We start from the raw sequence: 26874 nt of genomic DNA on the forward strand, positions 1-26874 counted from the left end.
TTGTGGGTGATGGTTATGAAAAGGAGGGTTATTCAGTTATTAATCTAACGAGGACCATGCTTCTGCCTTCCTGACTGTGGAGCCTTGGAAAGCCATACAGTAGTGTCAACTGAGGGAAGTTTGGTTGTAGGAATGTTTTGGGTTTCATTTAAAAAATAGGATCTTTTAAAAATAACACCTTCTGCCCCATCCCAAACAAAGAACCCAACAAAACCCACCACAACTTGTGTTAAATGAACAGTGCAAGAAACAAGCTTTTGAGCTCCATAAAGCTGCTCTTGGCTTCTTCCATAAAAGATGGCCCAATAAAAGATAATACCTTAAGCACCTTGTCTTCAACTAATGGAATTATCATCTACAAGAAAAAGCAGCCTCCCTCTTTTCCTGTGCAGACCCTTGTTTGCAAGCTGTTGCACCCATGGTTGGGTGAAACTATCCTTCTAATGCCTTTCTCTTGCTCCCCTGCCTTTGTAGGGCACAGTAACTTCCTAGTATTGGTGATGTGAACGCAACCCACAGGGTGTCAATGATTTAGCAGTGGAAGGCTGACCTACCCATTAGATCTTGTCCTTCCTAATGGAGGCTTCTGCTTTCTTGAGCTTGTAAGGTCAAGTAACCACTAAGCCCATTGGTGCTGTATGGAGAATTATAGGTTTAAGAAATGGCAAGAATGGCTTAAAATAGTCTGTCTGCTTTTAGTATTTATCAGTATCAACATAATGGATACTGGAACCACCACTGAACTTTTGGGTAATAGGCTAGAAAGTATATTGAATTCAGACACTTAATGTGGCACCAGTTTAACTTAGCTGATCCACCTCTAAAGCACTCTTGAAATCTCTGGTCTTGGGTTGTCATTTGAAAGATTGAAGTGGCAACTTCAAAAAGCAGGTGGAAGTGAGGCCCCTTGCGCATGATGATACAGCTGGGCAGATGTTCGCATAAATCCAGAACAAATGCCAGTCATCTTATCCCCTTCCAGTGTGTACGTGCACACCACCCCCTCATTATTTTACGTGCTTTTGTATCTTTGCCTCTGCAGTTGGTGGGTTTCCTGGAGCTGCTGCCACGAGGACAGTGGCTAGGTAGTAGCCAAGGCTGTTCTAGACCTGTTGCGCTTCAGGACAGCAAGATATTCTCAGTCGTAGTACGGCAGAGAAGACTTCTAGGCAGTTCAGTTCAGGAGTGGAGCTCTGTTATTGCAGGGGTAGGGAGTTATACACTGTAGCTAGCCTGCCCTATGCTGCTACCGAAGCTGCAGAAGAGCCCTGCACAGCTTAGGAGCTGGGCGGCAACGAAAAGGAGCTGCTTAATCTCACAGAAGCAAAGTTCTGCTCATGGGCAGTTTAAGCTTCTCTGGTAGCAGCCAGTGCTCCTCCTGTATGCCAATCTCCCTCTCCTTGCTCTGTTCATGAGCCACCAACCCACTGTAAATGGTCTCCCTGGGATCCTGGGGAGCTCCTTAGATCCATAGGAGTGCTTTGCCTTCGTGTAGTGGTGGTGTGCTTTCACTTACACTATCCTAATGCAATGGAGGGTGTTCCCAAAATAATCAATGAATGCTGCATCAGCCATGAAGCTTTGTGCCCTTCACCCTGCTTCCCTATGCAAAGCCTCCCCAGCTGAGGTCTGAAGTGCTGTGTAGTACAAAAGGCCCAGGCCCTCCTACCCATTATTTACAGTACAATGGAGCTCTGTATGTGCCTGACCCATTTGTAACACTCTGTGACCCCACCAGTGGGTTGCGACTAAGTTTCTTGGCTTACAGTGTGTGTAAAGTGCTCATCTACCTCTTGCTGATTATGGGTCCTTCAAATTAACTTCCTAAACTCAAATCCCCTCCTCTTGTGCCCTGCCCCTGCTACAGCTAATAGCTGTAACCTGTGTCTTCACCAGCGCACTCTCCTTAATCAAGATGTCTAGGAGGGAAGTAATTTAAAACCGTGTGTGCTCAATAGCACTGACTGATACTTAAAGGGGAGGATAACTCCTTTTAACAGGGCAGCCTTCATCTAATTTAACAGCTGTTGGGATAGTCTGGCTGTTTGCTCCTCCCCTTTTCCATCCATCCACAGCTGTGTCGCACACAAAAGGCAAGAATGCGTCTTTGTGACTTGGCTCTGAAAAGGACTTTCTGCAGGACCTTTGGCCAGTCCCTTCACCATGCTGTGCCTCAGTTTCTCCATCTCTATTAAGTGGGTAATGATACTTGCTCACCTTGGTAATCAGACCTGCTATGTGAGTGCGCTAAACATTACTGAGCTGCACCTTCGGTGTCAACGCCCCATATCGGTGTATATTGGCTACTGCTGGGTCTGTAAGTTGATGTTCTCAGGCACATAAGCTGCCCGTGAGTCTGACCAGTAACAATTTCTGAACTCCTGGGTTACACAGCGCTCTCTGCTTAGCAGCATTACAATGAAAGTAGTCTCTGTTAACTGGATATTCTCTTAATGGGAATGAATGACTGTGCCCTGATGAAGAGAGCTTCACTGGACATCTATCTACTGGTGCAGAGTATAATCTGCTGCAAAGGAATGTGATACTTCTGCATGAACAAAAGTCTACTGATCTGTATTGGACAGACTCTCTCTACTGTACAGCTGCTTGAAAGCTCAGCAGAGCAGCGTTGGGGCTTTACATCTATCTCTCTGAAGTTACATTATGGCCCTGGATCCTCTTAAGCTATCTATGTAGATGTGTGAAGCTCTGAGTTCCAGAGCTCCTTTAGTCCTTACCTGGAGTGATCCTAGATTCTCTGAACTGGTAAGTGGTTGCTATATCCATGATTACACTATTGCAAACATTTCCATGGTTGTGGAGCATGAAGCAGGAGGATCTAAACTCTTCCATGAAAGCAGGGATACTGTTGACAGGTTACTAATAACTGTATAAGCAAAAATGTCTATAGCCAACCAGAGTCTGCCCTCCCCCCCCAACCCCCTCCCGGCAAGGTTTCTTGTCCCTCCCTGTTTTTGGCTTCTCCTAAATAGTGAGTGAGAATAGCCAAGCATTCCCTCTGTTTTTGTCATTGTCCACAAGGGAGACTTCCATATTTCTGCACTTCAGCTTAGCCCCTCCTCTTCTGTATTCCCTTCGCAATTGCGTCTGAGCTGAGAGCTGCATCTGCCACACTCCCCACTGGATTCTCTAGCAATAACGTCTTGCATTAGTAACATCTCTCTGGAAATGCTCTTAAATTCAGCCTTATAACTTGGCTCGGGCTTGATCCTGCAGTAAAGAGGCAAAAAGGAATAAGCTCTTCTCAAAAACTAGTCAATGTATTTAAGAAACACTCTAGACCAAGATTTAGGCTAATGGATGGATTTATAGTTCAAGTATGACTTGTTTTAAAGTTTCTGCTTGTCTGAGAAATCTTAAATGGAGTGATTTTTTTTAAATGTCCTTAGACAGCCAGCAGGTGGCGGCAGCAGCAGCAGCAGTGTTCACATAACATGGATTCCAGATGTGCAGACTGGAAAAAATGCCTTTCCAGTAATTGACATCATTAGTCTTTTAGAAGTCAGAACCCCCATTGTTCTTTGTATGAATCATGCTGGTTTTAATTTTTTTATACATTTTTCTTTAAGCAAGCTTAACTAAGGTCACTACAGATTTTCTCCTGCAATCACGTGCATTAGCAGGTCACACGTTTTCTTCAGGTGTCTTCCCCGAACCCCTCCCTCCTTTCCCCCCATCCCCCATGGAATCCACAGGTTATTGTGGCTTTCTCAATCTCAGATTGTAGGGGGGCGGGCAGGGGACATGCTTAGTTTTCTCATTAAAGCCCAAAGCTCCAGCCTGGTAGGAAACGCCCCACCCCCCACGCTGAATGTAATGGACTCAGTTTTACTTTCCTTTCTGCTTTGGACAGTTGGGAACTCAAGGTATTTTTAGATCAGATCAATCTGAACTCTGACCACTACCCTGCAAGTTGATGAGTGTATTATCAGTGTTGGAATTCTGAGTGAGACTCTAATGGGGAGAGTCAGCCTCTGCCAGCACACGCGGCTCTCGCTATTACAGGGCTTGAAAAACTGTCAGCCTCTGGAGCACCAAGCTATAAATAACTGAAAAGTTATTATGTAGTAGCAACTGAAAGGCAGGCTCTGCTGCAGCTCTCTCTCGGTAGAGGCACCCGTGCCTGTGCAGCGGAGACTTAACGGATCTTGGGGAAAGGAAGGTATGGCAGCTTTTCAGCTGCTGGAGCTAAAACGGGAGGGGAGCCAATAGTTCCCTTTAAGCGAACACCACTGATTATGTTGGCTAAGCAGAAAAGGTTCTTCCTGCTTGCTTGTTTGCTGTGCCCCCCCCTTCCCCTCCCACCCCTCCGGCCTGTTCCCCTCTGCCTCTCCCAGACCACGTGTCTGCTCTTCACCCGGACTCCACAGGGCGATGGTTAGAAAGCCTCAGCTCTGCGCCTGTGCTTGGTGCAATCTGCAACGTGTGGGACATGGCTGGAAATAGACATTTGGTATAAAACACAATGAAGAAACAGTTTCCATGCTTAGAGCCGCAAATGCTCCCTGGCCTGAGGCCTTGACTACATTGGAAAGTTTGCATGGGTTTAACTTACATCAGTTTTAGTTAAGCTGGTACATACGCCTATGTGGACACTCTTGTTTTAATTTAACATAAACCAGTTCCCAGCCAACTTAAGCCAAACTGAAATATGCCACTTTTATACCAAAACATGAGCATCCACACAGAGCTTTGTTCATAATTTGGATTCACATCTTGGGTTAAACTTGTGCGATTTTCTCATGTATATAAGCTCTTAGAGTGCCTGAATGATTGAAACAAATTCCATGTTCGGAACCTCAGCAAAAGAAACACATTTCATTCCAGTAGTGAGTTCCTGTTTCCTTCTCAGACAGTAACTTCTGGTGAGAACGACCAAATGCATGGCAATCATGTAACAAAACTTAAATCAAAATGATGAGCTGAGCTTGCTTTTCCTAGCCCAGAAAGGAGCAAGGACTGCAGAAGGATAAGTCCGACCGAGTGCTAGTTTTCCTCCCAACTCCAGTGATGAGGGGAAGATTCAGCTTTGGACAGTTTTCTAGAATTTAGTTTCCTCCGCAAGGAGGAGAATTTGTCTCCAAGGACTTTCCTTAGCCCTACGTTGTCTCTGGGGAAGGGCAGATCTTTTCTCATGGTGGGGAGCTGCCCCGTAAACATTTCCCACTTCGCCAGGGCCTCCACAGTTTTGTCCACTTGAGCCAGCTCCTCCTCAGAGACGTTCTTCTCCAGGGCAGCAATGCATGTTTCCAGCCATAGTTGATGATCTTTAATGATATCTGTGGACTTGGTGGTCCTGCCCAGCTGCTGCTGGCTGTGTGTGTCAGGTGGAGAAACAAACTGCTGGTCATGCTCCAGCTCCTGCCCAATGGAGAAGGCTTGGCTGCAAGTGTCTGGTGTCAAGGGCTCAGACAGGGAAGTTAAAGGCTCAGAGTCATTCTCACAGCACATCCCAGAGTCCAAGCTAAATGGCAGGATGTCCTCAGATGTTGACAGGTCTGACTCTTGAGGAAGCCAGGTAGACAATATAGTTTGAGTCCAAGCATAGAGTTTCTGTGGTTGGAGGAAAAGATTTTCATGTTAGATCAACTTAGCAAAACAACACAAGTTGGCCAAGTGCCAAGTGATCTCGGGTCCCTCAGTTCTGGGGTGTTTGTAAGACACTTTAAAGGTGTGTGATTTCCAGGGGGTGCTGAGCACCCACCCTCTGAAAACTGGGCCCCTTTTAAGGCATTTCAAGTTGGGCATCCCAAAACCCCGACATCCCAAATCACTAGGCACTCTTTAAAATCTTGACCGTGCGGTAACAAGAGTGGAATAACACTGCTAGCATTCCAAATATCCTTCAGTGATGATTCCTATTTGGGAGAGACTGGGCCTGGAATACTTAAACTGCTTTCACAGCCTGTGGTTCTGCACCGTTCCTTGCAGTGACTGCTGCTAGAAAAGACTGACACTAAACTACCTGTGAATACTTTACAGATGATGGTAGAGAAGTAGCTGTGTACTCCCCTGGTGTTACCCCCCCACAAGAATCTGTGTGCCATGTGATCTGTGTAAAAGCAACAAACAAACAAGTGTCATCTCTCTAGAGGAAGTTCGGTTACATGAATATAAATGCTCCTGTGGCAAAGCTGAGGAGTCTTGTTTCACGAACATATTCATTCCTATTTAGCATGCATTTTCAGTCTCAAGAGCAGCTCTTCACTTGAAACACATAAGGAAAGGCTGGGCTCTAGCAAAGAATTAATAGAAAGTAATTTTTTTTTAAATCTCAAATTTTTCATGCTATAATATGTCAAACAGCTGCTTGCTTCTGGCACACTTATTCCTTAGACTGTGGGGAATTAATCATAGCACTTGACAGTTGCCAACTGATAAAATTTGGTCTCCTTGTCTATTTAGCTGGCATACATGTTGATTCTTTTTGTTCCTTAGCATTCACACCCCCACTCCTATCTTCTCGCATACTGATGTATCTTATCTTTGTTTTCTGTTACTCCCCAGCTGGTATCTCTGCAAAGCTATACACTTCCTCAAGCAAATACAGTGGTAGTAGTTAGAAAATACTAGCATGGGGCTGGTAGGTAATGTATTAATTGTGTGAGTGTATTGTGCTTTCTGCTCCTACGGAGGATGGTACTGTGCGTGGTCCAGCAGAGGGCATCAGTGTTGCACTCTGGCTCAGACTCCAGGCCTTATGGGCATTTGCAGAGGTCCCTTTCCCCAGAACTTTCCACTCCCCCATCCCCCTTCTATAATTGCCTTCTTTCCCCAGGCCAGTGACAGAAGCAGTACGGAGACCAAATTGAGTGGGTGGGGCAAGGCAGCCATGTTCCCTCTTTCAGTCTCTGTGTGAAGCCCTGGCAAAGAGTTTTGTACAGACAGGGCTGCTGGAACAATTTGTATAGTGGGAGCCATTGTACAGTGAGAGCCATTGAACCAAACTGTAAACCCTGTGTATATAATGGAAACCATTTAAAGCCAGGGGTTGCGGCAGCACCTATGTGTACAGGGATGCATCTGAACAGTTGAGATCCCCTATAGCCAAGAAAAAATGCAAAGGGAAGACTTTCTTTCTGTCTTGCTGTGAACGCTATTATACAGTTAAAGCCAGCTGTGCACACCCCTGACCACCCATAAACATGTTCAACAGAACATGCATCAGAGCCTGCGGAGGGGCCAGAGTGGAGGGAGGGGCAGTGGTGCTGTCTGAAAGCCGCAGCTACACCCTGGGTTTTATCAAGGCTCTTTAAATTCCTAAGACATCAATGAAACTCCAGAATAATCAGAACTGCCACTCAGTCTAAAACCACCTAAGCCGGGGAAAACATGTGTATCCAAGCAAAAAGATAGCTGAAGCCAGGACATCCACACAGAGGTGTCGGGTAGAGATGTGTGAATAAGGGATTTTTCTGTTTTCAGGTAATTCCAGGGGGAAAACATTTTGGGTCTACCTGAAAACTAAATTTTTTGAAAAAATTCTGGCAAACCAAAAAGTAGGGGAAACAATTAACTTCAGATTGACCAAGGCATTTTTGTTTTGACCAAAATCAAAACATTTACTTTTGATTTTGATAATTTTAAAACTTTTTTGATTTTTATATCAAATTGAAAGAAATTCAAAACTCAGTCATTTAGAACCAAAAATAACTTAGAATTTCAAAAATGTCAGTGAAACATTTTGATTAGGTGAAGCTGACATGAAGTTACAAAATGCTTTGGTGTTGCCAAATCTGCATTGTTGTTTTTACAGAAAAATTCAACCAACTCTAAGGTCTTGTTTATTTCAAGTCAAGAAGAGGGAAGAGCTGTCCCTGAAATCCCTGTAATGCAGGTGAGGGGTGGGAGTGGGTGGGAATCCTTTTCTATCTTTCAGACTCTGTGGTGCATTTGACACAAGCTATTTAAGGGTTTGTGTGGTTTTAGCTTCATTTTTCTGTTCTGCTCCTTAACCAGATGGGGGCATGCTGCACACGCCTCTCTCATGTGCAGGAGCCTGTGAAATCTGTGTTCATGGGATGGAGCCTGCTCAGTATGCAATTGAGCACTGCTTGAAGTCCACTTTTTGATATTACAAGGGAACCGTGCTACTCAAATTTTACTACAGAGTCACCCTGTCCTTGTCAGCATCAGTGGCACCTCCATCAGTGCACTGTAGGCTAGGCAGGAGCAGTTTGACCTGGTGATATTTAAAGGTGAAAAAACTGGAACTGAGCAATTTGCAGAGGGCAGAGAGAATAAAGCCTCTGACTTAGGGACTGCTGGGGTGTAATCATCTGCAATTAGCTGCTAGTTGCTGCATTCTGAAGGCAAAAAGGAAAAAACAAATCTTTCATAGCGAGCTGGAGAGAAGTCATTCCTAGCAACACTGATTTACATCAGCCACTGAGGGAACGAACTCCATAGAGACAGGGATATCCCCTGCTTCAAGCCAAACCCTGCTACACCCCAATCTGAGCATCATTAATGGGCCTTATTAACCAATTCTCTTCCCAATGGCTGGGACAGGCTGAGCAGTAAGTTAGGGCTCATCTTTGTTGCAGTGTTAGCTCAAACTTAGGGTGACCAGACAGCAAGTGTGAAAAATTGGGATGGGAGAGGGGGGTAATAGGAGCCTATATAAGAAAACGCCCCAAAAATCAGGACTGTTCCTATAAAATCGGGACATCTGGTCACCCTACTCGAACTGTAACTCGAGCGTTGCCCCGACCCAGATCCTGTTTGCGCACACGTCTCTCGCTTGAGTTGGTGCTTTAAACTTGAGCTAGCTGACCCATCAGGGTGCTAATGCAATGGGGCTGCAGATACTCTGAGCTGCTTGAGTGTTTTGCGGTGTGACTGATCTCCCTCCAGCTAGCCTGAGCTCGAGCTTACACGGCAGCGAAGGCAAGCCCTTGGGGTATGGCTACACTGAAATGCTTGCAGCAGTGAGTCTCTGAGGCCAGGGCTACAGGCTCGAGCTTGTGCTACGGCACTAAAAATAGCAGCACAGACATTCCTGCTCAGTTCTCTGAAACCTACCCCCACTCTGAGTTTCCGAGCTCAGGCTCCAGCATGAGTGGGAACAGCTACATGGCTATTTTTAGTGTCATTGCACAAGCCCGAATCTGTAGACTCAGTGCCCCAGAGTGTTTGTAGTGTAGGCATCCCCTTAGTCGCTCTCCAGTTGCTCCTCTGTACTAGAGCCGTGAAGGGAAATGTTGCGGCATAGAACAGCATGTGACGCTGTAAGGGAAACTTGGTGTAACATAAGTGCAGCCTGGATTTTTTTGCTCTAAATTTGTCAGGATCAAACAAACCCTGGCTGATGTCAAAATAGAGCATATTTGAGTGCAAACTCAAATCAATTAACGGCAAAGAGTTCATCCTCTTACAGAAAGATTGCCTACCTCCACCCACTGCCCCTTCTGCCCATGACCCGCGCTGCTGTTTCTGGCCTTGGCAGCATTATCTGATATGGGGAAGGCACAACCCCACTATATAGCGCTGCATATAGTCTACTCGAGCTCCTTCTTTATTGTCCTGGAGGCAGTTGAGACATTTGTGGGGGAGGAGCGAGTTGGCTCCTCTTTTTCAGGATTTCTTTCACTGTAGCTGCGGGGAAGCTGAGCTAATTACTGCAATGAAACAGGTGTGGAGGGAAATCAGTTATGGCAACATTTAATTCAGATAGTGTTTCTCTGTGGGAAAGGGAGAGCTGCCTTGCAGAGGGCATTGCTGGGTCTGAGGACCACCATTGCTCTGGCATGTGCTGGGTCTGAGGACCACTCAGTTTTGGATGTAGAGCAGATGGCCCAGGATCTAGATGAAGAGCACTAGTTCTAGCCTCACCATCTCCGTGAGTGGCAGCACAACCAGGCAGTGTGTTCTCCCCCAAGCATGTTGACATCCTTCTGTGTGAATGTGTCTGACTTTCAAGGTGAATGGGCAAGAACTTGGTGGGGGAGAACCTAGAAAAGTTCCTGGAACTGCACAGCTAACTTTATACAAAGTGACAATACAGTGCACCGAAGTTTAAAATAGGCAAGCCTGGAAAAATCCAGTCTCTGAAGATGAGGCAATTAATAAAATAATGTAGAAGATAAGGCACTGAGCATGAATTGTCGGCTTGCTTATTTTGATGCTTTATGTAATAAACCTGTCCCATGGCTAGAGTCCAGCTCTCTAGATATTGGAAGGAGATGCTCCTTCCAGCATTAAGGGGCAGTGATGGTGTCTAAAGCTAGTTGTGCTATTAGCATTTCCTTGATGGGCCAGGAAATCACACAGCACTGTCTGAGCAGAGGACTGGGACCTAGGAACTTCCACACGCTAACCACAGTTCTGACATTGCTTGTGTCACTTTCCCTTTGCCTCCATTTCCTCATTAGTAAAACAGGGAGAGTAGTTTTGTGCTTAGGTGTTGTACTATTATTGTTTGCAAAGAGCTTTGGAGATTGTGTTTAAAGTGCAAAGAACTGGTCACAGTGAATGTGTCTGGGATGCCCACCCTCTCTATTTTGGATCTTGTGTTAAATATCTTGCTAACTCATAACCAATGCCAGGAGAGAGCTCTGTGTAATTCTAAGCCCAGCCCTTACTTTAACACGGTGGCAAGAGGCTGAGATTCACAGATGGGCGACCTGGCTGTAGAACTTCTTGCTTTACCCCTCTGCCCCCAGGACCACTCAGTGGTCCATCGCTCACCCTGTAGCGCTCGATGAGTTTGAAGCCCACAACGTATTGCAGCTTCCTGAGGCAAACTGGGCAGGGCTCCAGGGGCCGCAACAATGCTTCGTCCAAACTCAGCACGCCCTGCATGATGCACTGCAGCCATCTGCAGTTCCCCAAGCCAATCAGGTGGCAGATCTCATGACACGTGACCTTCAGGAAAGCAAAGTTGCTTTGTTGTTAAAAACAAACAAACCAAACTTTCACCACAACCTCCTCTTGCTCAACCCTTCCTCAGTCAGGGAGGTGAAAGAGGAATCCAAGCTCCTTGTTTGGACATGCACCAGACTTTTCCACTAATGCACTCCAACCCTGACATAGAAGGAGGACCCTTTTCTGGGGTGTGAGGGGAACTCAGTACCCTGAATCCCAGACTATCCCTAGAGGCAATGTCCATGCATGGGCTGAGAAGGGAGAGTTTGGATGATGTTTTAGTTAGGAACTGAGAGAAGACCCTTTAGGTGGCACACAGGCATAGGTAGGGCACTACCAAATTCACAGCCATGAATAACACGTCGGGGACTGTGAAATCTGGTCTTACAGGGTAAAAGCGCACACGCTACACAGATTTCACAGGGGAGACCAGCGTTTCTCAAATTGGGGGTCCTGACCCAAAAGGGAGTTGCAGGGGGGTCACAGGGGTATTTTAGGGGTGGGTAGTGGTGTTGCCACCCTTACTTCTGCACTGCCTTCGGAGGCGGCAGCTGCTGGCCGGGTACCCAGCTCTGAAGGCAGAGCCGCCGCCACCAGCAGCGCAGAAGTAAGGATGGCTGGGATGGTGTCGCCACCCTTACTTCTGCGCTGCTGCCTGCAGAGCTGGGCCCTCAGTCAGCAGCCACCACTCTCTGGCTTCCCAGTCCCTCTCCTTCCCCTGCCAGCCAGTCAGGCTGCCTCCCTCTCCCAGTCCGATCCAGAGGGAGCTAGGGAAGGAGCCCAGGGCAGGGAATGCCAAGTGCCAGCTGGGGAAGCAGAGAGGGAGGGAGATACAGGGCCAGCCCTGCAGCAGGAAATACCGCAGGCCAGAAGGGGCAGCTGGGAGAGAGCATAGGAGGAAGGAACACTGACGTGGATATGTCTATGAGGATTTAATTGATTTAATTGGGGATTGGTCCTGCTTTGAGCAGGGGGTTGGACTAGATGACCTCCTGAGGTCCCTTCCAACCCTGATATTCTATGATTCTATGATTATAAGCACATTTTCATATAAATATATGTGCAAACTTTTCTCAGGCTTTTTGATGAGCTTGCACGGGCAGGTCTGGCAGGGATTAGCACCAGGTTTTCCTCCGATATGGACAGCAGCCACTGGAGGGAGATGCAATTGCGTACACCTTGCCTCCCGAATCCATCACAACATTCTATACACAACTCTGCTACACTGCCTACGAAGAGACTACCAGACCACGAACAATGACTCGGGGAGAGAGAAGGTATTATCCATCCATCCACCCAGTGCCTGCCAAGCAGCACAGTCTAATGTCTTGAGCATGAGACTGGGAGCCAAAGACAACTTGGTTCGTAATCCCAGTTCTGCCACACGCTTGCAGTGTGATGTAAGGCAAATTGCATGACCTCTCCCTATCTCTAAAATGGAGATGATAGATCCCAATTCCCTCCCAGAGCCAAGGCTACAACCCAGGAGTCCCAGGTCCTGCTCTAACTACTAGACTCGCCTCCTGGGAGTGTTGTGGAGAATGGTCAAGCCGTGCTTTGAAGATGTAAAGTGTTATGTAAGCGTAGGCACACTGCCGGAACTTCCAATGGCTTTTGCTAGGTCGGTGTCACTCCTCTTTCAGGGAACTGTCACAGGCTACTGGCACATAAACCCCACATTGCAGGACATTGGCTTCTGTGTAGGTTGCTAACCGCACCTTGCAACACTGAACCATCTCCAGCACACTGAACAGCAACGGCCGGTCTCGGGCCTTCTCAGTGACCTCGTGCAGCTCCTCTCGCCTGGTAGCTGGATTTAAGGTGGTGCAGCCTGGCTGGGGGAAATTGCCAGAAAACCTGGCAAAGCTGCAGACACCCACTTCTACAAAAAGAGGCAAATAAAAGTGAGACAGGTCCTCTTAGCCTAACGTCCGCCTCCAGCATCTACCTCTAGCCTTAGGCCCCATGATGGCAAACTGCTTTAGCTTCATCCAGTATAGTGCTTCGCCCTCCACTGCACTGAATGTTGGGGGCATGTGCTCCCCTCAAGGCTTAAGAACATAAGAACGGCCATACTGGGTCAGACCAAAGGTCCATCTAGCCCAGTATCCTGTCTTCCAAGAGTAGCCAATGCCAGATGCCCCAGAGGGAATGAACAGAAAAGGTAATCATCAAGTGAGCCATCTCCTGTTACCCATTCCCAGCTTCTGGCAAACAGAGGCTACGGACACCATCCCTGCCCATCCTAGCTAATAGCCATTGATGGACCTATCCTCCATGAATTTATCTAGTTCTTTTTTGAACCCTGTTATAGTCTTGGCCTTCACGACGTCCTCTGGCAAGTAGTTCCGCAGGCTGAGTGTGCGTTGTGTGAAAAAATACTTCCTTTGTTTTTTTTAAACCTGCTGCCTATTCATTTCACTTGGGGAGCCCTAGTTCTTGTGTTATGAGAAGAAGTAAACAACACTTCCTTATTTACTTTCTCTATACCAGTCATGATTTTATGGACTTCTATCATGTCTCTCCTCATATGGCAGCCGTTCCATACCCCTAATAATTTTTGTTGCCCTTTTCTGAACCTTTTCCAATTCCAATACATCTTTTTTGAGATGGTTGACCACATCTGCTTGCAGTATTCAAGATATGGGCATACCATGGGTTTATATAGAGGCAATATGATATTTTCTGTCTTATTATCTATCCCTTTTCTTAGTGATTCCCAACAATCTGTTTGCTTTTTTGACTGCTGCTGCACATTGAGTGGATGTCTTCAGAGAACTATCCACAATGACTCCAAGATCTCTTTCTTGAGTGGTCACAGCTAATTTAGACCCCATCATTTTATATGTATAGTTGGGATTATGTTTTCCAATGTGCATTACTTTGCATTTATCAACATTGAATTTCATCTGCCATTTTGTTGCCCAGTCACCCAGTTTTGAGAGATCCTTTTGTAGCTCTTCGCAGTCTGCCTAGGACTTAACTATCTTGAGTAGTTTTGTATCATCTTCAAATTTTGCCACCTCACTGTTTCCCCCCTTTTTCCAGATCATTTATAAATATGTTGAATAGGACGGGGCCCAGTACAGACCTCTAGAGGACACCACTATTTACCTCTCTCCAGTCTGAAAACTGAGCATTTATTCCTACCCTTTGTTTCCTATCATTTAACCAGTTAGCAATCCATGAGAGAACCTTCCCTCTTATCCCATGAGTGCTTACTTTGCTTAAGATCTTTTGGTGAGGGACCTTGTCAAAGGCTTTCTGAAAACCTAAATACACTATATCTACTGGATCCCGCTTGTCCACATGCTTGTTGACTGCCTCAAAGAATTCTAGTAGATTGGTGAGGCATGATTTCCCTTTACAAAAACCATGTTGACTATTCCCCAACAAATTATGTTCATCTATGTGTCTGACAATTCTGTTCTTCACTATAGTTTCAACCAGTTTGCTCGGTACTGAAGTCAGGCTTGCTGGGGTCACCTTTGGAGCTCTTTTTAAAAATTGGCATCACATCAGCTATCCTCCAGTCATTTGGTACAGAAGCTGATTTAAATAATAGGTTACAGACAACAGTTAGTAGTCCTGCAATTGCACATTTGAGTTCCTTCAGAACTCTTGGGTGAATACCAGCTGGTCCTGGTGACTTATTAATGTTTAGTCACCAGCTTGTAGCTAGTCAGCCTTCCCTGCCTGGACCAACAGCCTCTTGGTGGCTTTGAGTCCTGAATTCTCATGCTTTACATTGGGATATCCTGTTTCCTACCACTGGGGTGTTGATTAAAGTTGTGGGGAAGGCCTGGGTACTCTGCCTCCCAAGCAGGTTTAAGGTAAAGCACTTTCTTGTTCATTCCCTGCATGGGAAGAATACGGGACGTCACTTGCACCTTGTCCTGGCAGGAATTTGCCAAAGGTGAAGCTCCAGGTCTCACAGGGGTACAGGTCCAAGAGAGTGAGTCCAAGGACACACAGGGCATCCGGAGGCTTGTTGTTCTTCAGGAAGGTCAGGATCCCATCTGGATAAATGGAAGAGAGAAGGTAAAAATCCAGTCTGCCCAGAGGGCAATGCCAAAGCCCCCATTTCTCTTGTCACCGGGATGGAACTTGAAGTCCAAGCCACAAGCTGGTGGAGATGCTGAACTCAATATCCAGGGTGAAGGGGGTGGTCCTTTTTCTTGCTCTTTATCACCCATTCCCTCTACTCTGGGCACCATTAGACCTGGCTTCCCTGGAGATGCTGCTGCTGTATAGAATAAAGCCGAAAGAGAATTCTAAGGACAAAGACACGAGTGAATCCTGTGCCAAGCCACATGAAAGAAAGGAAGGATGGGTCAGAGCAAAGAATTTCCCTATGGGCACCTCACACCTGACCTGCAACAGCCCTATTGTTCCAGCACTGGGCCTTTCCAGAGCAAGCACTGTCAGCTGTACCAAGCAGCGTGGCAATCTTGCATTGTGGACGAATGGTCCTGCAACACTAGCCTGGCAACCAACAAACCCATTTCACCTGAGACCTAACTGATATTTGAACTCAAATTTCCTCATATGAAAGGCTAGTGCATTAACCCACCCAGGCATTCATTTAATTGGGCTTTAGGCAACAAATGAGGAAATGACATAAAATAGTCAAACAGAATGAAATCTAAAAGCATGTTGTACTCACTGAGGGAAGGTGAGCAGCAGCTTTTACCTGGCAAAACTGACTTTAAAGATTAAAAACTCTGAAAAATAAAAACCTAAAGGAAAAAGTATGATGAGAACTGCCCTCCTGGCTAGTTATTGTTGTGGTTTCCAGCCCAAAAGCTGGGTTTTCCATGAAAACAGGATTTCCCCCTCTTCCCTCCCTTCCTCCTCTGTGTAGGCAGCGAGGTGATATTACAGGCATTTCCTAAGGGAGCGAATGTGGGCCGAGAGACTGCCATGAGCCAGTATGCCAGACAGACTTCTCTGCTGGCTCCACTCTTCTCCCTCCTTACCTGCATGGAGCTGCGCTCTGTCTGAATCTTGGCTCTGTCGATAGCAGCAGCGGATGGAAGAGATGGGAACAGAGGGAAGGCACTTGACGCGAAGGCCCAAGAAGAAAGACTCTAGGCAGCTTCTGAGGGAATCCAGCAGCGAGATCCCAGCAGACTCTTCAATTAGATCTAAGAGCAGAAGCACCGATGTCAGTTACTTGTACACAGGGGCAGGTCAAAATGTCTTAAGGGATTTATTTGGGGCTAGTCAAAGGTATGGTAAGGGGTTAGCTCTCCAAGGGTGTTTCAGGGTGTTGCCAGGTCTCTCTGGAGCCAGTCATTCCGACTAGGGGGTGTTTCTCAGGGACGGGCTGCTTAGGGGATTAGGTGCTATGGGGAGTATCTGTCTAGTCATTTACAGGGCAGGCCACTGAAAGAAGTTAGCTCTATGTGGGGTGTCTGGGAAGTCATTTGGGGGCAGGCAGGCCATGCAGAGAGCTTAGTCGGGGGGAGTCTCTGGGACCACTTTCTTAGTTCACCATTTTGTATGTATTTCTTGCCAGTTATTCATGGAGAAACCACTCCCAAGGGCACATAATGCCCTTGGGTTGGGACCCGATCTCCAGTTGTCAGCAATGGCTCCTTACTGTGGATCAAAGGCAGCCCTTAGCACCACTACGTATGATCCAAATGTAAAGGTTGCCCAAAAAGGCCTTGCTGTGGCATTGGCCATTTGCAGGCTCAGCCCTTGGACAGAGGAGGCTGAGGTAATGATGGAGGGTTGACAATGTTTAAAAAACAACAAACTCCCGTTTCTTAAAAGGTGTCCCACATCAAAGATGCTGTGGCTCCTGGCCTGCGTTACCTATAGGCTGCAGGTATATATGCTTCTGGCAGAAACGCTGCTTCTTCGTCAGCATGGAGTGATAGAAGGTCTCGAAGTCCTCAGGGGCATCAGGATGGCTGAGGAGCCAGTCGAAGGCAGTCCTGATCAACAGAGTGCAGAAGAGTGTCCTCTGGGGATTGTATGCTTCGGAGAGGAAAAGTTTCTCTGCACTGGAGAAGGCTTTGGCATAGAGCTCCTGCAGGGCAGGGTTGGTAGAGATGAGTGCGTCCTTCAGAGCTCGGGGCCCAAAGCTGAATTCCTGAGCATGTCTGCACTGCAACATTGCTGACGGGCCCTAGGGCTGTAGCACTGCCTGTAGAAAGTGAATCAAATCATCAGGATTTAGCCTCACAAGGGACTTGGGGATTTGCACTTGAGTAAATCTGCCTAACGATTTCAGCTGAGATATCACTGGGTGCTCAGAGTTCTGTGGTGCTGCTGGCTTGGAGTCACTGCCTTTTGTGGTGATATCTGTTTCAGGAGTACTCTGTGTCTATGCATATGTAAATAGATAATGAACCAGAGGATGGCCCCAGGAAACTGGCTCTTGCAAATGCAATGCCACCTCCATGTGTACAGCTAGATAATGGCACCTGCAGTCGTATTTCTGTGGAGTAAGAGTGACAATCAGTGGCCCTATTGGGTAGCGTTACCAATAATTCATTAATTGTTAATAAATACCATGGGCCAAATTTTATATATAACTTTTCTGTATGTCTGAGATGCTTTACAACCAAATAAACATAACCTTTGGAAAGACTAAACATGTGTAAACAAGCATTAACAGTGACTCATTTTTGTGTGGCCTTCCTGAGGCTGAAAAGGAGAGCTCCAGAGAGAGAAAGGGATGAGCAGGATGCATCCGATGAAGTGAGCTGTAGCTCACGAAAGCTCATGCTCAAATAAATTTGTTAGTCTCTAAGGTGCCACAAGTACTCCTTTTCTTTTGCGAATACAGACTAACACGGCTGTTACTCTGAAACCTGTCGGTAACACTGAGGGAGGCAGTAGGGGCTTACTCCAATCAAAGCTTTACATTCAGAAACCATCTACAACACTGTTTGTGCCCAGCCCTCTGGATCTGCCAGTGGATGTATCCATAGATTCCATGGGCAGAAGAGACCATTGCGATCATCTAGTCTGACTTCCTGTATAACCCAGACCATAGAACTTCCCCAAAATAATTCCTAGAGCAGATCTTTTAGAAAAACATCCCACTTGCTGCAAACTATTGCCCAAGGGGAAGATGCAAATCTAGGAGTCTTGCATGGTGTCATCCCTGCTCTCTGGCTCAGAAACCTGGACTATGTACGCTAGGCACGTCAGGAGACTGAACAGCTTCCATATGAGATGCCTGCACAAGAACCTGAAAATAAAGTGGGAAGACAAAATACCAAGCACAGAGGTGCTGGAGCATGCAGCACGGACGCACTCAGAAACCACTATTAAGAAGAGGTTGCAATGGCTCAATCATGTTGAGAGAATAGGAGGAGACCGAACCCCCAAGAATATTTTGTCCAGAGATTTGTGACAGCTCTAGAAAGCGGAGTCACCCTATATGGCAATACCACAATGTGTACAAAAACTATATGAAGTCGTTCAACATCCATGTAGAAAGCTGGGAGGAGGGCGCAGAATCCCATCCAATCTGGAGGGAACATCTGGCACTGGCTGCAGCTCAACATGAACCAGCTTTGATCCAGAGGATGGAAGCAAAGCAAGAAAAAAAGAGAGCAGCATGCTGTCATCTTGGTCTCCAACTCAGACAACACATGGATCTTGGGCTTGTCAGCCATAAGCAGATTCATTGGGCACCTAACTAGACCTCCAACGTGCACACCATGATCAAGTGGATTGTCAGTTGCCTAGAGACAGATACACACACTTAGAACCAAAGACTTTGGCTTTTCATCTCTCACACTCCAGACCAGCAAAGGCTTGGAGCACTGAAGCAGTCTTCTTACAGGAGCTGTAAGATGAGCTGAAAGACTCCAGCCCAGGCATTGTTATCTGGATGAGCAGATGCCGTAAGATGGGACCTTCTGAGAAGAATATCAGCTGTTTGTGGTGTAAGTGTGGCTTTTGTTGGTACCTCGGGACTTCACACTATATTGTACATATTATACAACCACTTTTGCTGGGGAGTTTGTGACTTGAACTTTATTCTAATGGTTGATATTTTCCCCAGGAATGCTCCCTAAAAATACAGCTTCATCTCTCAGTTGGGTATAGTCAGTATATTCCCTCCAGAGCTGACAGTTATCCGTAAATGGTTCTACATGCAATTCAGTTGCTCATAAATTATTCTCTTTGTAAATCAGCTACCTATAAATTATTCCCTGTAATTGACAATTACTTATGAATTATTCTTGTTCTAATTCTATAAATTATTCTCAATATATTGATGTTGCTCCCTAGGATAGATGTGTTTTGGAGGTGACAGTAACGGCATAATTGAGAACATCTGTAGAATAAAACAGCACAAGTACTGAGAGGAGACAGCATTGGACCCTGGGTGAATAGGTTATATGTAGTGTTGGTCTGGTGGGAGAAAAAATGCCCAGAACCTCAGGGGATTGTCTCAGCATTCTTCCATGATCTAGCCCTAACCTGGGCTTAGGTCATTTAAAAACCACCCTTTAAGCTGTTTCTTTTATACATCATTCTACTCACTTTCATACAAACTATGGATTTCAGATTCCGAGAAGGAATCTTTTGGATTTTGTTTCTTCCCCTCTGAATTTCTGTGAAGTGTTTGGAGACTAATTAATTTAACTAGGCACTTTGAATATCTGAGGGATGCTAGCTGAGTCTGTTGAAACTGATTAATTGGTTAAATTATGTGCTCTACTGTAAATAAGCAGTCATAGTGCAGAAAATTCATAGCCTGTCAACCTAACTGAAAAGCCCAGAGTGCATATAAAGAACATTAGCTAATTATCAGCAAATACTCTAATCACTCAGTAGGTCCCTTCCCAAGATCTGCAATCACTGCTTGCTACTGCTGCTTTCAGATAATCCTCTTATTTCCAGTACAAAGGAAGATGCAAGGCCGAAGGCAATTTTCTCAATTTGTTTGTTGACATGTATTGAAAAAGACTTTTTGACTAAGAGGCTGAACTCTTGATATATAGAGAGTCAAGGTCTGTGAGAGGAAGGGAGGGCACTAAGAGAAGCCAGGGTGTTTAACCCTTATGCAAACAAAATTCGCATTCCCCTGGCCCAGGTGGTACTTGCTTACACATACTCCCATGTTTAGACTGATGCATCCTGCACTAAGTGGGCCCAGCTGTTGAGATCAAAGGAGTACAAACTTTCTGCTGGGTTCAATCTTGAGGGGTGGTGAAGACCTGCTACTCCCACTGGCTTCAGAGGAAATTGATGGTGCTCACTCAACACCTTGCAAGATCAGGCTCCTCTACTCAAGGAGAAAATAAAATGCACCAGAGCCTAACTCATCATTACTGTATCAATGTAAAGTACCACCCAACCAAGACTGTGTCATTTTGCAACCACTTTGCACTGGGGTGAATGGTTACAGAAGGTGCAGGGCCTTGTGTGCTTCATACCATAAGGGTAAATTAAAGTGTCCTGTCCCCACAGTTACCACCTGATTCTACTCAGACTTATTTTCCTGGAGACATTATAAATGTTTGTCACTTTGAAACAGATGCTTCATTTAGTCTCCCTGGCATGAGTCATTCCCAGGCTGAGAGGGTTTCCCATGCATAGATATGCATTATTGGTAAGACAATTTACCTGTCACACTGTAGCTGAGATTAGTCTGTTTTATTATTGCAGGGGGGAAGGGAACCATCCAAGCTCTTACTGTATCATCCTCATGCATCTAGCTGCATTGAAAAATATGCCTCATGAGTAAAGGTTTGCAGGATTAAGGGCTAGATTTGTGATTGTATTTAGGTGCCTAAAGATGCAGATAAGGTCTAGTGAATGGTTTCAAGGGGAGCCACTTGCTTTGTTTTATTTCTAGAAAAGGGTAGATTCCAACACAGACTCCTTCGGGTATTAATATGTATTAAGCAGATCCATTACCCTAACTTCATTCTTCTCTCTCTAGGGTTTTATATGTTGTGTTCCCCGATGGATCATGTTATAATAATTCTTTACCCTCTTCTATAGCACCTTCCGTCTGATGAGCTCGAAATACTTTACAGACATTAATTACAGCCTCACAATCCTCCAGCAGGTAGGATGAATGAAATGGGGGACTTACTGTCACTGTTACTATTTTATATAGTGTTGGACCCAATAGTCACCAAAAGAACTGATGAGTAAATCATTTCATTCAGTTTTTAATAGGCTATTTCTTCCAGTGCTCATTTTAATGTGTATGGGTAACACCTTCAACAGCGCCTAAGTTACTTATGTGCTTTTGAAAATGCTACCATGTGTATGTATGTGGTGGTGGTGTGACTGCATTCTCCCTTCCTTGCTCCTATAGGAGATATTGCTGGCTACTTTATATCAGGGTGTCATTTCAGAAAAACTAGGAGAGGGGTAAAGTTGTCAGTGGATAGAATGCTATGTGTATTATATCCTGCAAAGTCAGGCGGGGACTGGAAGACCTAAGGGAGCATATAGACGTATGGAAAGGGGACAAGAGCAATCCCCCGTCCCATGCAAACTATTGCTCTTTCACATGTAACTGATAACTGAGCAACTGAATGTGCACACAAGCAGGGAGATCATCTAGCAGAACTTTTTTAATAGAAAAATCTTGCTGGAGAAGTACCCAAGTGCAAATCATTCACTGCTCAGGGCACCTTAGTCTTCCTTACACATATGCAGATAGACCTAATGCTTCTACAGGTGGACCCTAGTAGGTTCCTGAACATTTTAAAAGTTTAAATAAAATTGCAGTGTTATCATAATGGTTTAACATACACATGTCTGTGCTCTGACTTATCCCCCTGACAGTCGTTATGGTAACATTTCATTTTTATTTAAATGTAGATGCATTGTACTGATGCCCAAAGCATTTTACAAACATTAATCCTTGCTTATTGCACCAAGCTGAGTTATTTTACCAATTTTGCAAATTGGGAAACTGAGGCACACCAAGTTGCTGTGACTTGCCGAAAGCCACACAGCCAGAGGCATATCTGGGAATAAAATCCCAGATCTTGTCTAGCCTGGTACTCTAAGCACTGGACTGCATTGTCTTGCATAAAATCCCTTCAGCATAGTTGATAAGGCATATCTTCAAAGGATTGTTTTAAATAAACTGAAAATGTAAAAGCACATGCTTGTTCTGATGACAGCTGGAGCCTCTGTGCTCACGGTGGCTTCCTGTTTGGTTCAGTCCACTGGACCTGGACTGACAATGCAACAATTCCTCCCCTGTCTCCCCTTTACTGAGTCAGTCCCAGAGCTGCAGCAACGTTCAGCTCCTGTAGTTACCAGGAGAGGCTAATAAATGTTTGTATTAACGTTATTGTAGGGAAAAGCCTCTACCCTGGGAGAGGCTAAGGAGCCTCTTGTTTTCCCAAAACACAGCCCCCAGGAGTATTGTATCACCTGGAGCTGGGCTATAGATACGCTGCACACAACCCTTGTCCCCTGGCAGCAAAGGGGTGGTTTCCCATCAACCCTGTCAGGTCTACCAGGGGGCTTTTACATACAAGGAGCTAGCATTTGCCTTGATCCCTGCTGGGGCTCGGGAATCCTACATGTGACAGGCTCCGGGCATCTGAGTCTGACCCACACCCTGGAATGTGCTGCTCCTTGCTTACCGTGTCATGAAAGAGGTGCTGGCCCTTAAGCAATTTTTTTTTTAATATTCATAACTGATGCAGCAAGCCCAGTGCCTGGGCTGCGAACTGCCAAGCTGAGAGAGGCCAGGCCTCCGCTCTGGCACGAATTAAGCCCTAGCGCTGCCCCACCCCTGTGCCAGCAGCCAGGCACCGGGAGCACATCCCCTGCAGCAGCTCCTGGACCGAGGTACCAGGGCAGGGCGCCTGGGCTCCACCAGGCTCCTAATCCCGCCTCCAGCCCTGGGCGCCTGGAGCCCAGGCAGGCAGGGGGCGGCCCGGGACTCCCGTGCACGCCGGCCGGGAAGGAGCGAGGGGCGGCACAGACCCTCCGGCGCCCGGCCGAGGCTGACCAGAAGGGACCCAGGGGCGGAGAGCAGCCTGCGGTGGCCACGCCAGCCCCTCGCTGCAGAGGGGTCCCGCCCAGGGCAGCGAGTGACCCGCTCTCCCCGTGAGGGGCGGGAGCTCGCTGTTTTGCACGCCGCCGTGTGTTCCCCTTAGCTGCAGGACGGGGGGCCCCGGCCTTGGTCCCCCGCGGGGGTGGGGGGGGAGACGGCGGCTGCATTTCCCCCCGGACCTGAGCGGCACCTTCTCTCCCGCCCCGTCAGCGATCCCCGAGGGGCGGACCCCGCCGCCCTCCGCTCGTCCTGCCCCCGGCAGCGCAGCCGGCTCCGGGGCGCGAACAGGCCGGGACGTACCTGGGGAAGCAGCAGCCGGCGCCTTGTCTGCAGCGGGCGAGGAGGCGAGAGACACGCGGTGGTGAGTGGGGGTGGGGAGGCTCCAGGACTCGTGACGTCTGTTCTTGGGGGGGGGGGTCCGCGGAGAAGAGGTGCTGCGAGACCCGCGTGGGGGGGGGGGGCGGAATCTGCGCCTTCCGTGGGAGGAAACGGGCCGCGTTCGCCGGCCACGAAGCGCCCGGGAGATTCCCACAGCGGGTGGCGGGGTGAAGGTCTCCCCCGTGCAGCTCGGGTTCCCGGAGCACGCGTCTGCAGCGATTTCAGCCCTTGGGGGAGCGCAGCTCAGCGCCAGCCCCGAAGGGTCCGAGGGCAGCCGGCTGGAGAGCAGGGTCTGTTCACATCGGCGCTGCTGCGGTTGTTAGGGTGCCGTTCAGACGGCCTGGCGTCAGTGTATGGGGTCTGACCTGACCCTGGGGATCCTCGGGACTACTGGCTCGGGTCTGTGGTGCGTCAGAAGAGCATTTCCATCAGGCTGGGGTGGAGGGGGCTTTGCTTTATCACTGTTACCTCTCAGAGGACACAGTAACTAAGGGGCCATTACAAATCCCTGGAAGGGCAGGTTGATAGTCATTCCAGGACATCCCCGCATCCCTGGTCCAGTGGAAGAGCAGTGCCCTGGTTGTTCTCCGCCCAGGGAGGCGTCAGCCCGGATGATGGGGGAAGAGGTGGAACAGTGCGGGGAAAGCAATATCTCCTGTTAGCCTTAGGGAGGGGGGCTTTCAAGTCAGGGCTCTAGGCTGGGATGGCCTTGACCATGGCCAGGGTGGACAGTCTCAATTCTGTCCTAGCCCTGATGGATAGTTGTGGGTGTAGATCAGGGACTGGGGGATGGATAAGAGCAAAGAAGCTGTATGCCTGAATGAGCCTGGGGCTAAGCAATGTGATGATGCCCAGGAGTACTAAAGCCCTCTTGAATTCCATCTTATAATGAGAAATGAACAAAGCCACATCTGCCTGGAGACCAGCGCTCTGAATACTTGGTTCTGCAGCATACCACAAGATCACTTCCTCAGGAGTGTGAAAGCTGGTGTTTGCATTTAGCTCTAATATACACTGGACCGTTCCCACCCTCTGTCCCTGGCTAAGGCGACAGGCAGAACTACTCCCCTCTCTAGCCCTCCATGGCCCAGTCCTCTTAATGCTGCCTGCCCTTGGTGCAGAAATCACAAACTGGGTAACGGCAGCAAAGAGTTAACAAACTGCAGTGGACCCAGGTAATTAAACCAGCCCCCACTCCTCCAGTCCTTGCCACACTTAAAAGCCCTCCGCTGTACGCTGTACGCAAGACACAAGAGAGAGCAAGGAAATAAATCGAGAGGTGGCTTAGGCAGGGTGTTGATCCTGGCTATAGGGACGGAGGGGTGAGGCTCTGAATGCTAGAGCTAGTGGAAGGGAGAAGTGGCAGTGAAGAGAAGGCTCATTCCATGGCCTGTTTTCACACCATGTGAGAGAGAGAGGTACTGGAGACAAGATCTGGGATATGGACTCTAACAGCAGCTGAAACTCTGGCCCAAGTACCATTGCTCTAGTGATCTCCAACAAGCTATGTTGACTTACGGCCCTCCATGGATCAGGCTCAATGTGTTTGTTTTTCCTCTGGAGCTGACTGTGCAATGGACGTTTTCTGGGGATGAGGATGCTGGTAAATTTGCCAGTTGTGCCATTCTGTTGTCCTTCAAGACCTTCAGCGTGGGTACGTCTACCCCTGGGGTTTAAAACCTGCAGCAGCGAGTCTCAGAGCCCAGGTCTGTGGACTCAGCAGGGCTCAGGCTACTGCACTGAAAACAGCAGTGTAGATGTGAACTGAGCTGGAGCTCGGCCTTCAAAACCCGCCTTCTTCCCCAGGCTTCAGATTCTGAGCTCCAGCCTGATCCTGAACCTCTAGGAACAGCTATTTTTAGTGCTGTCACATGAGCCCCTGGTCCGAGACTCACTACAGCGGGTTTTGAAATGTACCCCATGATTTCTTTCTAAGATGGAAGCCGCATTGTTACAAACCTCAAGAGATTAGGTGCTATTCCAAAGCTACAGCTCATCAGTTGCTGGTCAGCTCATACTCCATGGTGAGTTTCATCCAGGAGAATTTGTCTGTGACTTGGCCCTTCTTTGATTTAATAGAAAATAAAAACTCCTCCACTGCAAACTCAATTTAATTCCTGGCAGTGGTACCTGATTCGGCAGAAAGCTTGGCTAAGCAGAGGCACCTAGTTAATGCAGGGCAGTGATTAGCTGGAACAGCAGCTATTTCCTTTCAGAGTGGATATTGTCAGACAGTGACTGGGCACTCTGTGCACCCAATCCACTCTTTTTTCCTCTCTTTGGATTCGAAGTGTACTTGATCCTTACTTATTAAACCAGTCGTGGACATTGTGCCCAGAGATGCTTGAGCTCACTGTAAAATCGTGGTGGTGATCACCACAAGGTGGACGGGAGATGCCAGTGTGTCAGGTGCTGTAGCCAGCTCTGTGTGTGTTTCCTCTTAGACCAATGTGTAGGGAGCCTGAATCCAGGAACAAATTAAAGCCACCACCAGAAATCTTGGAAGTCTGAGTCTGGGAGATGACTGACGTGGTACATGATTCTTACAGCAGCTGAAGATCTGGCCACCCAACAGGTACAATCTTTTCCCCCGGCATGCTTAAACACCACAAAGACTAGGACCAGCACATGGACTTAGGAAAGGTAGATGAAATGTGAATTTGCTCCAGGTCAGTAGAAAACATTAGGTGGAGGATCCTTAGACTTTGCATTGAAGTCCTTAAGATCACTTGCTTCTGAGGAGAAATTCCCCTGGCATGAAGTTCTAAAGTGCTATGTTGGATGTCTGGAGGACTACTCTTTTGTTGGAGTCACTGTAACCACCAGCAGTTAAACAACCTTGAAAAACATTGAAAGTGACAAACCCTTCTTGGAACGGTACCTCTCAACGGACCCTCGTTAGCAGAGGTGGCATGAACTAGTGGATGGACACTGATGTGGGAGTCAGGAGACCTTCCCAGTTCTCCCACTCACCTGCTGTGTGACCTTGGGCAAATCCCTTCTTCTCTGTGCTTTTGTTTCCCCATTTCTTGTCTATTTGAACAATAAGCTCTTGCTATGTGTGTTAGTGTCTAGCACAATGGGGCCCTGATCCAGCTTGATTACTCCGGGTGCCACCATAATACAAATAATATTATTGACCCACATTTAACTTCAGTCCACACCAGTTTACTTACAAACAAAACGATGGGGTCTAAATTCGCTGTTACTGCTCAAGAAAGATCTTGGAGTCATTGTGGGTAGTTCTCTGAAAACATCCGCTCGGTGTGCAGTGGCAGTCAGGAAAGCTAACAGTGTTCGGAACCATTAGGAAAGGGATAGATCATGAAACAGAAAAATCATAATGTTGCTATGTAAATCCATGGTATGCCCACACCTGGTTGTTCTATTTCAAAAAAAATGTATTAGAATTGGAAAAGGGACAGAGAAGGGCAATAAAAATTATTAGAGGCGTGGCTAAAAAGACTTGGACTGGTCAGCCTAGAAAAGAGACGACGAAGGGGGAATATGAGAGAGGTCTATAAAATGATGAAGGATGTGGAGAAAGTGAATAGAACTGTTATTTATCCCATCACCTAGCACAAGAAGTAAGGATC

General features: G+C 47.2%; 1 protein-coding gene across 1 annotated transcript; it reads right to left on the reverse strand.

Moving 5' to 3' along the window:
- Positions 1-4811: 4811 nt before the first annotated feature.
- Positions 4812-23269, reverse strand: AMZ1 (archaelysin family metallopeptidase 1). The gene is made up of 7 exons (XM_084641538.1): positions 23201-23269; positions 16711-17044; positions 15867-16034; positions 14778-14906; positions 12606-12769; positions 10711-10887; positions 4812-5574 (listed from the first exon to the last, which is right to left on the reverse strand). The coding sequence occupies exons 2-7, from the start codon at positions 17012-17014 to the stop codon at positions 5008-5010; spliced, it is 1509 nt and encodes a 502-aa protein (XP_084497664.1). The 5' UTR covers positions 17015-17044; positions 23201-23269; the 3' UTR covers positions 4812-5007.
- Positions 23270-26874: the final 3605 nt, after the last annotated feature.

The sequence above is a fragment of the Lepidochelys olivacea genome, assembly GCF_965140295.1.
Source record: "Lepidochelys olivacea isolate rLepOli2 genome assembly, chromosome: 10".
NCBI lineage: Eukaryota > Metazoa > Chordata > Testudines > Cheloniidae > Lepidochelys > Lepidochelys olivacea.